This window comes from Neolamprologus brichardi, chromosome 1 (genome assembly GCF_056152115.1).
Source record: "Neolamprologus brichardi isolate AB-2024 chromosome 1, ASM5615211v1, whole genome shotgun sequence".
NCBI classification, from domain to species: domain Eukaryota; kingdom Metazoa; phylum Chordata; class Actinopteri; order Cichliformes; family Cichlidae; genus Neolamprologus; species Neolamprologus brichardi.
Window position 1 is genome coordinate 8632768 of NC_142104.1, and position 13558 is coordinate 8646325.

The 13558-nt window shown below is 42.0% G+C and overlaps 1 protein-coding gene across 2 annotated transcripts in view; it reads right to left on the reverse strand.

Moving 5' to 3' along the window:
- The window catches only part of LOC102797770 (transcription initiation factor TFIID subunit 4), a 96229-nt gene that overhangs the window by 66776 nt on the left and 15895 nt on the right, over positions 1 to 13558 (reverse strand). For both annotated transcript variants that reach the window (XM_006779754.2, XM_006779753.2), the window contains 6 exons: positions 12595 to 12747; positions 11831 to 11953; positions 11228 to 11317; positions 9977 to 10186; positions 5191 to 5266; positions 3995 to 4109 (listed from right to left, as the gene is read on the reverse strand). In XM_006779754.2, coding sequence (XP_006779817.2) covers positions 3995 to 4109; positions 5191 to 5266; positions 9977 to 10186; positions 11228 to 11317; positions 11831 to 11953; positions 12595 to 12747 — 767 coding nt within the window. The remainder of the gene's footprint in view (positions 1 to 3994; positions 4110 to 5190; positions 5267 to 9976; positions 10187 to 11227; positions 11318 to 11830; positions 11954 to 12594; positions 12748 to 13558) is intronic.

A 13558-nucleotide genomic window follows, 5' to 3' on the forward strand; every position in this document is an offset into this window, starting at 1 on the left:
GAGATAAAGTTTGAGAACCACTGAATTGAATCAAGTACAAACAATTTCAGTACATAAAAAGGTTTTCAGTGATTCTTTCGGTCAATATTACATGGATTAACAGTTGAGCATTTTATTAGTAGTAGTATTGTTTCAAATAATTTGACTAAAAATGACAAAGAAAGTTAACTTATTTGGAATAAAAGACGAATAAAGGAAAAAGATGTATTCACTGTACTAATGGAGTCTCGTTATCTGAGTAATAAAAAATAAAATAATACCATAGGGTCAAGATCTCCAATTTATACTGCAGAAAAAAGTGTTATTTTTAAATCAAGATGGTACAGCTATAGCTGCACTATAGCCCGAGGATTTCTTTACAGGAAATGTATGTGTAGTTTGAATAATTATTTACAATGGATCTACAGAGTTAACATTTTGTGTATCGGCACACAAAATATCAACCAGTATCCAAAAATTCTGGTAATCCCTTTTTCTTTGATGATCTGTTTTCAGGGCCATTCGAGATCACCAAGGCTGAAATCAAACGAGAATGCTAAAGACAGGTCTGACATTAAAAGGAGAGAGTGAGATATGAAATGCAAAATATTCCCGACTATATCTCTGCACTAATAAAGCAGATATGCAATTAGCTTCCACGGAAGCTAAAGAGCAGGCTCTCAGTTATTGGTTTGGGTTGGCTCAGGGACTCGGAGCCAGAGGCCACATAAATACATATGCATGTCGTTTCCACATCGAGCTTGTGTTTCAGCGAGGGCATGCCATAGGAGGTTGGAGAATTGCACTTGCTGTTTAGAGGTTGTGTAGGTGTGGGGTGCATTCAGATCTCCTCCGCCCCCCTCCCCCTTCTCCAACACTGATCCATCCCCTTTATCCCTGTGGATAAAGGTCTCTGTGCCCAGGCAGGGGGCCCTGATTGATCCCTGTGACTAACACCCAGGCCATGCATGTTGTTGTGCCCACACTGAGAGACAAGCGCCACTGGAGAAGTATTCTCCATAAAACAGCCTTAAGTTCAATGGGCAGCTGACAGGACATGTGTTAATGACCAAAATGAATGATAGCATAGGCTTAAGAGCCTTCCAAAGACCAACAACAGGTCAAGTATTGTTTCATGTTTAATGGGTAAGTGTTATTAATTCATTACAACACTCAGGCTGTTATTATTCCCAAGCACTTAAAATACCTGGCAAGGAAATGGTGTGATGTAGGTGACGATCTGATCAATGCTAAGAGTCATAAGTATATTTTGTAGCATTTCAAACTTTCCTGTATCTATGTGGAGTGCTGCCACTTTCTTTGGAGTTTTTGAACATCTTTGTCACCAGCTGGCCAGACGTGCTAGCTACCTCTGCTCATTCTTCGTCAATTTTTTCCCCAAATCTCAACATAATCGAATCTTGTGGTTGCCGTGCTTACAAGTGGCAACATCAACATTTTTCAGAGATCACTTTTAAGTTCTAATTTACTTTTAAAGTTCGTCTTAGCAAAACAGGCACATCACATAGCAATTTATACAGCAACAAAGGATATAACCGCAAAGCATAATGAAGTCAGTTTGCTGGTACATGATGGAAAAGAGCTGGTGGACTTTTGCATCCATTGGCAACAGTGACTGATGAACGAAAACTTTTGATCCTAATTTTGCATGTGTATCTGTGTGTGTCTTTTCCTATGCAACCATGCCAGTATTCGTTAATGCGCAGGGATGTGTGTCCACCATGAAGCACAGGGTTGGATTTGAGGGGCTGAGGCTGAGCTCGGAGGTTGGCAGAGGGCTGAGGGCCTCGGCTGGCTCGCCAGTGATTACAGCGGATGTCGAGTGTTTACAGAGAGATGAGGAGGGGTGGGGGGGGGACGCAGAGACAGCTGCTTTCACTCTGTACTGTAAACTACACACACATGCGCACACACTGACACAAGCACTTACACAGAAGGCTGTAGCTACATTGGAAACCCCACAAGCCCTGCAGTGTGTATGTGTGTGTTTGTGCTACAGCTGGCCTGCTGGGACCAGCGGTTCAGAGTGACAGCCATACACACATCAGTCCCAGACTACAGCTGAACATGGTGCAGGCTGGGTGGGGGAGAGCACGGTGGATGCTGACTGACCATTGTTTGTTTGTTTTGTTTCTTTATTACAGTGAACAGATACCTTCTACACCCCTCTAATTCTGCTATGGAAGCAGTTAAGTCAAAATGGCTTTATGACCAAATTCCCCCTGACTTTAGTTCACTTAGACTTTTTTGTGTGCTGGCCACTTGTCTTAATCCTTTTTTGATTTCTAAGTAATTACTGAAATTATGTCAGTGGCACACATTTTTAAATTAAATCTGGCCTACTTGACTATTTTATGCAAATGACCTGCTGTTGCTGTTTAAATATTAGCGTCTTTAAAAGGCTATAGAAACTCAAAATTAACTTTTTTTTAACAACTTGTCTGCATTTTTCAGCATGGTAAACATGAAAAACAGCGTCTGTTCACAGACACAAGTCATCGCGTCTGACTGGACGTGGTGTGAAGACAGTGTGGCGTCAGATGGATCGCCTTGTAACAATGAGCTCTGTTCCAGCATGTTTATATCCTCAGGTACGAAAAGTAACAGCATAAAAAAATAACAGCAATTTCTGAGGTTTCAGTCAACAGCAACCAACCGACATTAACAAGTTAAGAATTTAACGCACATGCATTTTTCGGTGAAGTGGAAAATTAGGAACGACAGTGAGAAATGAAGATAATTAGATAATACGGAGGTCAACTCATCAAACAGTTAAACCTATATCGGAGTCAGAAAAGTCATATGTGACTTCAAGTAACAGTGTGATGGCGAGAAAGGTTAGCGTGTATGCGTCGTTGGAAGAAAACGAAAGAGACAAATAAAGGGATGAAAACAATGATGATTGACTACACGATATAGACAATAAAGTGTCTAACGCATAAAATGAAAAGCAGGCAAAATGTCACCTGACCCGGATAAAGAGAAAATAAACTACAAAATATCATTGACATGATTCTTCCATGACAGTGGTACTGTGTGTTATTGGACTTGTGTTGAAACCAGTGCATTTGTGTGTGGTGGGCCCCTGTGATCACCGCAGGGGGGAAAAAGGTCGCCAGTAACAAGCGAGCCTGACAGCTTAATTACCAACGCAGCTAAAGATTTATTGGTTTATCAATCAGAGCCCAGGGCGCTGCCTTTCCCCTCAGGAGATGGGAGCCATTACCATGAACCCGTTGGCCCATGTGACCCAGACTCTTCTTGCCCTGTCCCAGTCACACAGGGGCAATCCTAAACCTCCGGCACCTGTCGATACATGTGTACAAGCACACTGGATATGCACGCACACATACGCACGCAAATTCTTAGATTTCTGGAATATACACATATGTTCATGTGCACCCAAGCAGAGACACAAACAAACACAGACAAATAGAGGAATGTATGCAAACATAAAACACATAAAGACTCACACAAAACATGGACCGCAAAGGCCAGCATGTGGGCGATGAACCTTTTATGTTTCGAGACAAAGGCACAGCTGAAGCAGAGACAAGACCAGAGAGAGAGAGAGGGAGGAAAGCTGCAGGCTAAATACTGTATGTTTGACTTAACCAAAAGGTATTTTCAGAACCGCATCCAGAAATTCCAACCATATGGGCACAATTATCTTATTTCTAAATTAAGCGGTAGCTCATTTGGAATCCTGTCGATGAGTTGTGACAGTGACACGAGGAAGGCGAACGTGAGGGTGATCTGTTAACTGACAGTGTGCTGCTATGTGGTGGGCATGGGAAGAAAGGACCACCGATCAACCAGTCGGGCAGGCAGGCAGCCAGGTGGCCAGGCAGGCGACTCAGATAAACACTCACAGCCTTAGCTGAGAGTGTAGCCTGTAGTCATGCAGAAGCTTTTTAGTGAAATGCTGCCCCCATGTGTTGGCAGACACAAATAACATGCTCCACAGTCACTCTCCTGGCGAGAGGAGTTGTACCTGAATGTGCCTCCTCCGGGGTCATTGAGCTTGTTTTTCTGATTCCCGGTGATCTGAACAGGCAGGCCCATGGGACTTTTGCCTGCTTGGATTATGGCTCCCTTTCCCATTGTGCCTGTTAAAGAAAGGGGGGGAACAAAGAAGAAAACACTAAACAAAAAGGAAAGGTTTAATGTTATCATTGAAGTGTCCCCTTCTATCTGCATCAAATATTCATTCTTTCTAACGACTACCTTCAGCTGTCTCTGTCATCCTCACAGGGGTGAGGGTGAGGGGCTGTCGCTCTCCCCAGGTTGGTGCGGAGAGCGTCGCTCTGTCAATATCACTGCACTTCACCGCCTTTCCTTACACTCCTAAACCGCATCCTGCTCCGAGACACGTTTTCCAGAGAGGCACAAGGACTGCCAGAGTGAATTTAAACTTGATTTTAACAGGCATGTTCCTAGCCAAGAGGCACAGGAAAGTATTTTTAGAACTATCCCCGCATTCCAATTTATGGGCATAAAACAACCTACAGATCTTTCACTGCAGGCAATCTTGGGGAAGGGGGCAGATCAAATTTGTATGCACCTCCGATCGTACGCGCACACACACTAACACAAACGCACAAGCACAAACAGGTACAAACACATACACTCATTTCACACACCACTTGAGAGCACAGAGCTCTCTTAGGGGAGCGTTACACCCGGTTGGTGTTGGGGCGATATTTGTGGGCTTCTGTGGGAAGAGTGTTTGTGAATCAGTGTGAGTAAGCAGTAGCGCAAATGTTTGAGAAGGCTTTATAACCAGACAGGAAAAAAAAAAAAACACAAAAAAAACACCTGTTCTCTCTATGGCTCCTGCCTGTTTACACATCCTTCAGCCTACCGAGAGAACATTTACGGTTTCACTAATGGCCATCTTAGGCTATATAACCTGTTTTATTGGTTCATCATTTAAAAAGAAATTTAAACTAAGGCTGAAAGTCTTTGAATATTTTTCCTGCAATGGTGTCTTAATCGAAGGATGTAAATATTGCATAACAAAATCAGAGGAAAAACGTGAGTCAAAGTTTCCAAAAATATAAAGAAATGTTTGTTCATTCTTTCATCTTTCTATACTTTAGTCCTCCAAATGCCTGGTATAAGAATGGGGATTGTACATGTAATTGAATTCAATCAAATGTGTCTGTAATAGGCCTGCAGATGTCTTACCTTGCGCTCTGATGGACTGCGTAATCACCACAGGCATCCGGACCTGGCCACCAACAGCGCCTCCTGTCTTGACACCCTGAGGAAGCAAAACTTTATTGTAGCATTTCTCAGAAGGAAACAATTGGAGAGAAGGAAGAGATAAAGAATGGAAATTAAAAAGGATGAAACTGAACACCTACTAAAGCATTGCTCCATTTTTGTGTGATCCCCAAAACCGAAAGTGAAAAATCAAACTTTTTGTCATAGTTGGATAGAAAAAAAACATCATCTGTAGACCTAGACCCACTTGAGTTTTGTATATTGATTTCTTTTCAATTGTAACACAGTGAAAATACCAGCAGTATATACAGAATAAATGCATAATACATACAAGAGTGGTGAATTCTACAGTGGCTATCGCCACACAGTACAGAGAAACTAGAGATCAAATTAAATGCACAAGAAGGATGGATTTCTCCCGCTGTATATGACCTACATTTGCTTGCATTTGCAGATAAGACAAAGGCAATAAAAAGTCAAGGCCACAGTGAAAAAGTAGTTGAGAAGAAGAAAAAGTAGTAGAAGAAGAAGGTGCGGGGGGTGGGAGAGTATACTGGGCTATTAGAGTCACTTCCTTCCTTGGTAGCAGCTACGGGCCGAGCCTCAGGCTCAGCCATCCATTCCTACCAGTTTGCTTCTTGCTGCATATTTTTTAGCCTTGTTTTCCATTCCCTGACACATGCTATATTACTGTTCAAGCTACTGAAAAAAGACAGAGGCCATTTTTCCCAGAGATCCACTGCAGGGGTCTGCGAGTAAGGGGGGTAAGGGGAGAAAAATACATTCAGAATGAGCAAAGATAGCTAGCACCTCTGGCCAGCTGGCGACACAGTTAAGAGAGAGGGAAAACCCTCAGGTAAGAAGTTTTAGAATCAGGGGCAGAAGGAATAACACTAAACCTAAACTGCTCATCTTTCATATGATTCATATTTCCTACATTTAACATCTAGAGCAATCTTAAATGTTAGATGTTTTTTAGATTAAAGAATAACATGTTAGTTTTATGTAAAGAGAGAAACAGATTTCAAACAATAATACAGAAAAATGCATATAAAGCTACAAATTTGCCGCTATTTACTATTTATGTCTATTTATTATTCATTAATTATTCATTTTCCTTGCTGTTGATGCCCAATAACTTGACCAGCAAAGTTAGAATATATTATTTCAACCTCTTAGCTCAAACATCCATAGAACATCACATGTACTGACGCTGCACACTGTTGCAATGAAGAATGAGCTGTTATGGTATGTGGTGGTGCGGCCTACTTACACCTCTCGAGTTTTCATCAAGGCCATTCACCTCGTATAAAATTTGCCCCAAGGAAGTTTATGGTCTAGTTCCCATATAGCTTTTGGCACAATAAAAAATATATATATATATAATTTAAAAATATCTAACTTTGATTTTCTAAATAATGTCTTTATTACGTGGTCTATCCTCCATGTGTTTAGAAACGTAGAATACTTCTTTTTTATCTAATTAAACCCCTGACATTTGAAACACAGCATTGTTTCAAATGTTGTGGGTTCAAAACCAAAAATGATTGTGGCTTATTGGATATCCTGGAGCATTAATTGTAATTAAATAAGTAACCTTAAATAATGTAAGCCCACATCTATATACTCTACTTTACTACAACAAGAAATCTTTCCCATACCACTGTAGTATGAACAGATTTTTTTTTAGGCTAATTCAACTAGCGTTCTGGTTTCAGACTGTTGACGTGCCAGCGGCGATCATTTACTAATGTTTTGTGTGATAGCTTATGTTGCCGTTGTGTGTGTGTGTGGAGGGAGGGAGAGAGAGAAAGAAGGGGGGAGCGAGAGACCAGAGGCATGTTCTGGACATAGACTGCGGCCGCCACATTGCTTTAAAATTGACCTGGGGCTGACCTAGTTACCTCGCTTCACCCTTCAACGGTTAACGGGTAGAGGGAGGGAAAGAGGGAGAGAAATGAGAGGGCGATGCGGGGGCAGATACAGTGAAAGAAGCTGTTGGAAAGGCATGGAGAGAAAGTGTGTGTATGCAAGTGACAGCCTAAGTAAACCAGGAAGGAGTGAGTGAAGAAAAAGGGAGGGAGAATGAAAGAGAAACAGAGAGAGAGAAATACAAAAGAGAGACCCCTCTGGCTTGCCCACTACTCTGCCTGGACCAGACCAATCTGAGTCTGACCTCACTTGACCCATCTGTAGACATCTGGGCTCTGTGGGGTCGCATGATTCTCAATGTACAAGCACATCTGCACACACAGACACAAACACACGTTCAGTATCCACAACGCGGTTATTATAGTTAACTAAAACTATACCACGATCTGAAACTGGGGATAGAAAACTAACAGAAGTTAACTAACAAAAATACCAAACCAATTAGAAATATAGAGGAAAGGTCCATAATATTAGTCTTTGCTAATATTGTCATATTATTCAATACATTAAGTAAAAGAAGGCATCGACTCTGAGCCAGGTTTTTGTTCTGCAATACCTTGTCTGAACTTCTTAAATCTGCTCCTGGCACTACCGACTACAGTATTACGATTATACAGGCTAAAATTAATAAACATTTTTAAAACATTTCAAATATAACTGAAACAATCAAATCAAATCTGGAAACTAAATCAGACAAACGGTCAAAAAAAACAAAGAAAAAGTAAGGCTGTTGCTTCTTGGTACAGTCCCCCTCTGTCATGGTACTGCGTCTTTGACCCTGAAATATGAATTTTGTTGGGACTTTGAATTCTTTTCTACCTTTAGGTGCAAAGCTCGGCCTCTTTTTGTGACGCTGACAAACAGACAGGAGGCCAAGCTGGAGGTGGCAGAGTAGAGGATGTTAAGATTTTCAGTAGGAGTCACCAGAACGGACAAGATTAGAAATGAGTGTATCAGAGGGACAGCACAGGTTGAGCAAGTTAGAGGGGCAAGGTTGAGATGGTCTCAACCCTTTCTATAATCTCTTGTGTTTCTCTGAGCCTTCCCCCTTGTCTCCCCTGTGTCAAGTTCAAGTGTGTGTGTCTTGTCTCTTTGTCAGTCAGTGACTTCCAGGTTTATTTTGGTAGTCTTTTTGTCTTCTTGGTCTTGTTCCTAACTGTCTTAATTGTCTTCAGCTGTTCCTCGTTCCCCACCTGTTCCCTATTCCCCTGATTAGCTCTCAGAGCGTGTCAGTTTGTATAAATAGGCAACAATTTCACATTGCCCTTTTGTTGTAGTGTCTGTGTTTCCTCAGTGTGTGCGCTCAGCCCAGGTTTCGTGGCGTTTCGATGTTTTTGTAGGTTTACTTCCTGTCGTTTTTTGAATCTCCTGCTTCTTTGACTCCTTTACACAAATAATCATGACACTTTTATAACCTGCAACATATGGGTGTGACTAACCATCACAGAGACTGTACTGCATACCAAGAATCATATCACAGATTTGTAGGACAGATGGTGGTGTTAAACTGTTTCCATTAAACTGGGGGAAGGATCTTTAAATAGTCCTTCAGAAAGCTCACAAAGACATATAATACAGTCCTCTGTGTATATGTATGGCATATGTATTCCTAGCTTAATGTAATGCCTCCAAAGGACTTCTTTGTGGAATAACTGAACCATCATGTTTAAAACTACTTTAGTCTAACAACAAAATCCTCCAAATTCACTGACAAATATTTCAAAATCCTACTAATAAAGAGACAAACCTTATGTCATAGCTTTAAAAGGCCTACTATGTGGTGTTGTGTGGGTGTATTGTGCTGCTTTCAGCTGACTTCACGTATAAAAAGCCAGTGAGAGCAGCTGGTCAGCCCGGTGATCGAGCTTCATAAGTGTTGGGAGTTGATATCTTGCTTGTGAAGAAGTGTGGTATCAATGAATAATCTGTTGTTGCCTTATTATTTTTTATTTTATTCTTAGACATAGTTGCTTTCCCATCTTTTTAAATTAAACCTTTCTGTTAAAAAGTTGTTTTATTTCTCCATATGCTTTCTCTGGCTCTTTCTCCAACCCAGACATTGTTATTAGTACTTCTTCTCACCTCCCATTTTGAGCAACTTAACAGTGTAACAGCAAAGTTTGTAAATTGAGTACCTCTAATTGGATACTTGTGCTTTGCCATCTGCTATGGTCAGTGGAGCCACTTGCACATTATGCAAACAACCTCTATGGTGTGAATATGCAAGTTTCCAACAAGTGTGTTCTAGATGGATATAAGACAAAATAAATATTTTCTAAAGACAGAAAATGTTGCTACATGGGTAGGCCTGGGTCACCCTTTCCCTTTTTTTTTTTGACTCTAACTCACTGTTTGATGTATGACTTCCAGCCATGACTGTGACTTGCTCCAGAATAACAAAACCCATCATCAACAAGCACACTACCCCCAGCAGGTTGGATTCACTGCAGGTTACCATTTTTTAAATGCATGCTGGGCTGTTGTGAGAAAATGCGTCACATTTACTGTACAACTTCCGCTCTATCAGACACCTTACATACATACATACATACACATTTCCTGGACATGGCTACCAATTACAGAAAAAAACAAAAAACAAATGAAACACATATGAACATTTACACATTTTAGGATCGATCTTTGTATTTGCTATGTTTTACTTCAAAGATCACATGTAGTTTCATTTGGACTGTGATGTTGGGGAACAAACTCTTGTGTGTGAACAAAAAAGTTTTAAAAAGCAACTCCCAATTTAAACATTGTGATGACTGTGTCTGCACTGGATACTCTTCCAACTGGGCCGCGTTATACATACCATTGCAGCTGCATGTCCGAGCGTCCCAGCGGGCAATGCACTGGCACCCGTAGTGGTGCTGACACTATTAGGGTGGCGTATGCGGACAGCTGGCCCAGCGACGATGGCAGGAGGGGTGCCACAGGGTGCTGGTTTTAGTCCCTGCTGCGGGGGCTGGGTCAAAGACTGCTGACTATTCAGCAAAGACAGCCTCAGGGCTGGGAGGCTCTTCTGTTGATGGACAGAGGGCAGCCAGAGTTTACAGTCATATAGAGAAATAGACATGCATTACAAAGCCCCATACACAGCTGCAACAACTACGGCTGTGGTCACTGGCTAATTTAGCATAATGCTATCAAAAAAATATGGCTATAGACAGCTAAAAAATATCTGCAGATGCATGTGACCACATGTTTGTAGAATGTTTGCACAATGATTCATGTGACTTTTATTTGTTATTTTAAAAAATGCTTATTTGTGTGCTGAAATTGTTTAATTTGCATTCAGGATAATAAACCTACAGTATGCTTAAAACTGTATACAGTGTTACCATAACTATTAGCATGATAACTCACTGTCAGTTGACCTAAGGAGCTGATGTCGTTCCCTAGAGAATATTTTAGGGCAGATTTTTGACGTAAATGACCTAACATTGCCTGACACCATGTGTTTGTGGCCCTGTTGGGCGGGTGAGTGCCTTGATGTGATGCTCATCATGGCTGGCTGAAAAAAACCTGCTGGCTACTGGAACGGCTGCAGGGGCCACCGTCACCGCAGTCAGAAGTCAGGCCAGAGGGAGGGTGTGTGTGTGTCTCATTCAACTGTCAGGCAAGGCTAACATTGACTGTGGTCCCATGCAAAGAACTACTTTAGGGGGATCATTTCAGAAAAATCTATGAGGGGCAGCTTAAGGAGCCAAGTTAGGGAATGCGTAGAGGAGAAAGATAAGGGGCAGTTCAGAAAACAATTTTAGGGGTCAATTTCAAGTAGACCCCATGACCCAGAATTGGTTAAGCACAAGAAAATGGATGGATGGAGGGATGAGAATTTCAAGTACCTACAGGTGCTATAAACTGAATAAACAGGCCCAAGGTTAAGAAGACTACTTGATGACCGAGGTGTAGGGTTCAATGTTAGATAGGCACTTTCAGAGACTTATAAAGAAGATGAGCTCAATGAGCCATTGCATTAGTCAATGTAGGAATCAGTTTTATGGATGATATAGCTTAGGAAGAAGGTTTAAAAAAAGAAGTTAACTAGCAAGAACCTCACCTTGAGAAAGGGTACCAGGTAAGGCTGCGGAGATGACTTGAGCTCTGTCTGTAGTCGGCTGGTGAACTCTTCCGGTTCGATTTTGGCATCCTGGCATTTCAAAAGAGAAGCCGTGCAGTACACCAGAGGGTATAAGCACAGTTAGATGAAAGCCCATCACCAGAAGGAATCATCAACCATTCCATCCTGAAACTTCAGGGTACAACTTAAGGTGCACATTTTGTATGAGATGAAAATTCATGACACAGAAAAGAGACTTTCGGAAAGAGTTTCATGCTGCCATCTACAGGTAGGAAATATTTAATACAACGACACAGAAAAGTGTCAATTTTAATGTAAAATTTAAAATATGTTACACCGCAAAACAAAAACGGAAAAAAACCAAAACAATGGACTCACACTTACCATGTTATGATTTCATTAAATTAGTTAGATGCATGAGAAACATGCTGTTAAAATTATTTGCCTACAAAAAAAAGAGGTATACGGCAGGTCCTTAGCAGTTTTTGTAAATCTAATACTTGCCCCAAAATTGTCCCATCTAAACAAGTGAAATTATTTAGTTTTTCCTATATGGTATGAACAGCGTTTTGTGAAGCTCACCAGCAGGTCCTGAACAAGAGCCTTGACGTTCTTAGACGTCTCGGGGGACGGAGAATTGTGAGATGCCAGCTTGATAAGTGTGGCCAGGAAATTCTTACACTTCTTAACATTCTCTTGCATTTCCTGTTGAAGACAACAAAATAATTCATTTTCTATAAAACAAACACACACACACACAAACAAAAAAAACCCCAGTGACACCACTACCAAATCTCAACCTCAAAGACACTGTGTAGGAAGTGAGGAAGAGAGGAAGTGGCCCTATAACTGCGCTGCATGTCCTTAAATATTGGCTTAAAGAGTTGAATTAACTTGGCTGATAAAAGAGGCTAAAAAGCATCTGTCACAACTCAGTGAATAGTGTACATTCAGGACATTAAAATGTAGCACCTGGGTTGACAGATATGTGTGCGCGTGTGTGTGCGTGTGTGTGTGCGTGTGTGTGTGCGTGTGTGCATGTGTGCATGTGTGTGTGTGAGAATATGCATACATGTGACTTCGTGGTAAATCTGTGCTTCTATGTCTTTCTATGTCCTTGGGTCAGTACGCAATAGTGTGAATGTATGAGCGCAAGCATGTGTGGGCATGTGCAAGACTCTTTGTCCATGGCCAGCTGTGTGACGTGGTGTAGCTGTGGGTCCGGGTCTGAGCTTGTGACACAGCCAGCCTCCTGGCAGCTGTGACAGTGCCCTCACCCTTTAGGGTGGAGTGTGGGCGGTAGTGGAGGAGGATGAGAGGAGGGCAGTGTGGCAGAGGAAACAGACCTGGGATGCGACAGAACCACCAGAGGCCGTGGCGATTCCCGGCTGTGCAGGCTGCACTGGCTGGGGGGCAGGCTGGGCCGGGGCCTGGGGAGGCAAAACCACGGGGGTCTGCTGCGGAGCCGTCACAGCCACGACCGGTGCCACAGGGCCCTTCTGGAAGAGCAAGGAAGAGACAGAGAGATAAACAGGACGTGACGCCTCGCTCCCAGCAAGGCCACAGAGAACAGGAGGCAGGCGCCACAGCGCTCCTGTCACATCTGGTGTCCTTACTTTGGTGGACATCTCTTAACAGACAAGGAGGAAGAAGGGGAGGAGGTGACAAGCTAGAGGCAGGGAAGCACAGGAGCACATCAAAGCTTTTCTTAATCGTCACCCACCTGACTTGGAAGATTTGTAACAAATGTTGGCTACCCATAATGATGTGTGCGCAGTTGAATAAAATTCATATACACAACTTTGCTCATGAGAGGAGGTGCCAACAGCAGTCTCTCACTCTAAGGCCCTCATCACCTCTTTTAAATCTCTCAGGGCCTGTTCACACTTGGCAATAAAATACATCTTATGTGACGTGGTCAAAAGTGGACAGCTCTAAATACAGGTGTGAATACACCCAGATGAAGGGGACACATTAAGGTCCTATCATTTGAGTGACATATAGATGGTAACAAGGCTACGTGTACAGTTATATTTGTGGTGTGACTATGTAGTGTAGTACGTTTTTGGTTAAATCAAAACAATCCAGATTTGATCTGGATCAGAGGATACAGTGCTCTAGTTCCTTGCCAATAAGTGCCAGTATTTAGTACAGGTTATGTATTATGTGTAGCTAGGGCATCAATACTTTCCTTTTTTTGTTTGCACACTTTGAAAATAAATGGTTTGACCTTCTGAGACCCAAGATTTTGTTTTGGATTCCCTTTTAAATTATTCCAGGTATTTGCAATTAACTGGACCTGACATGCAT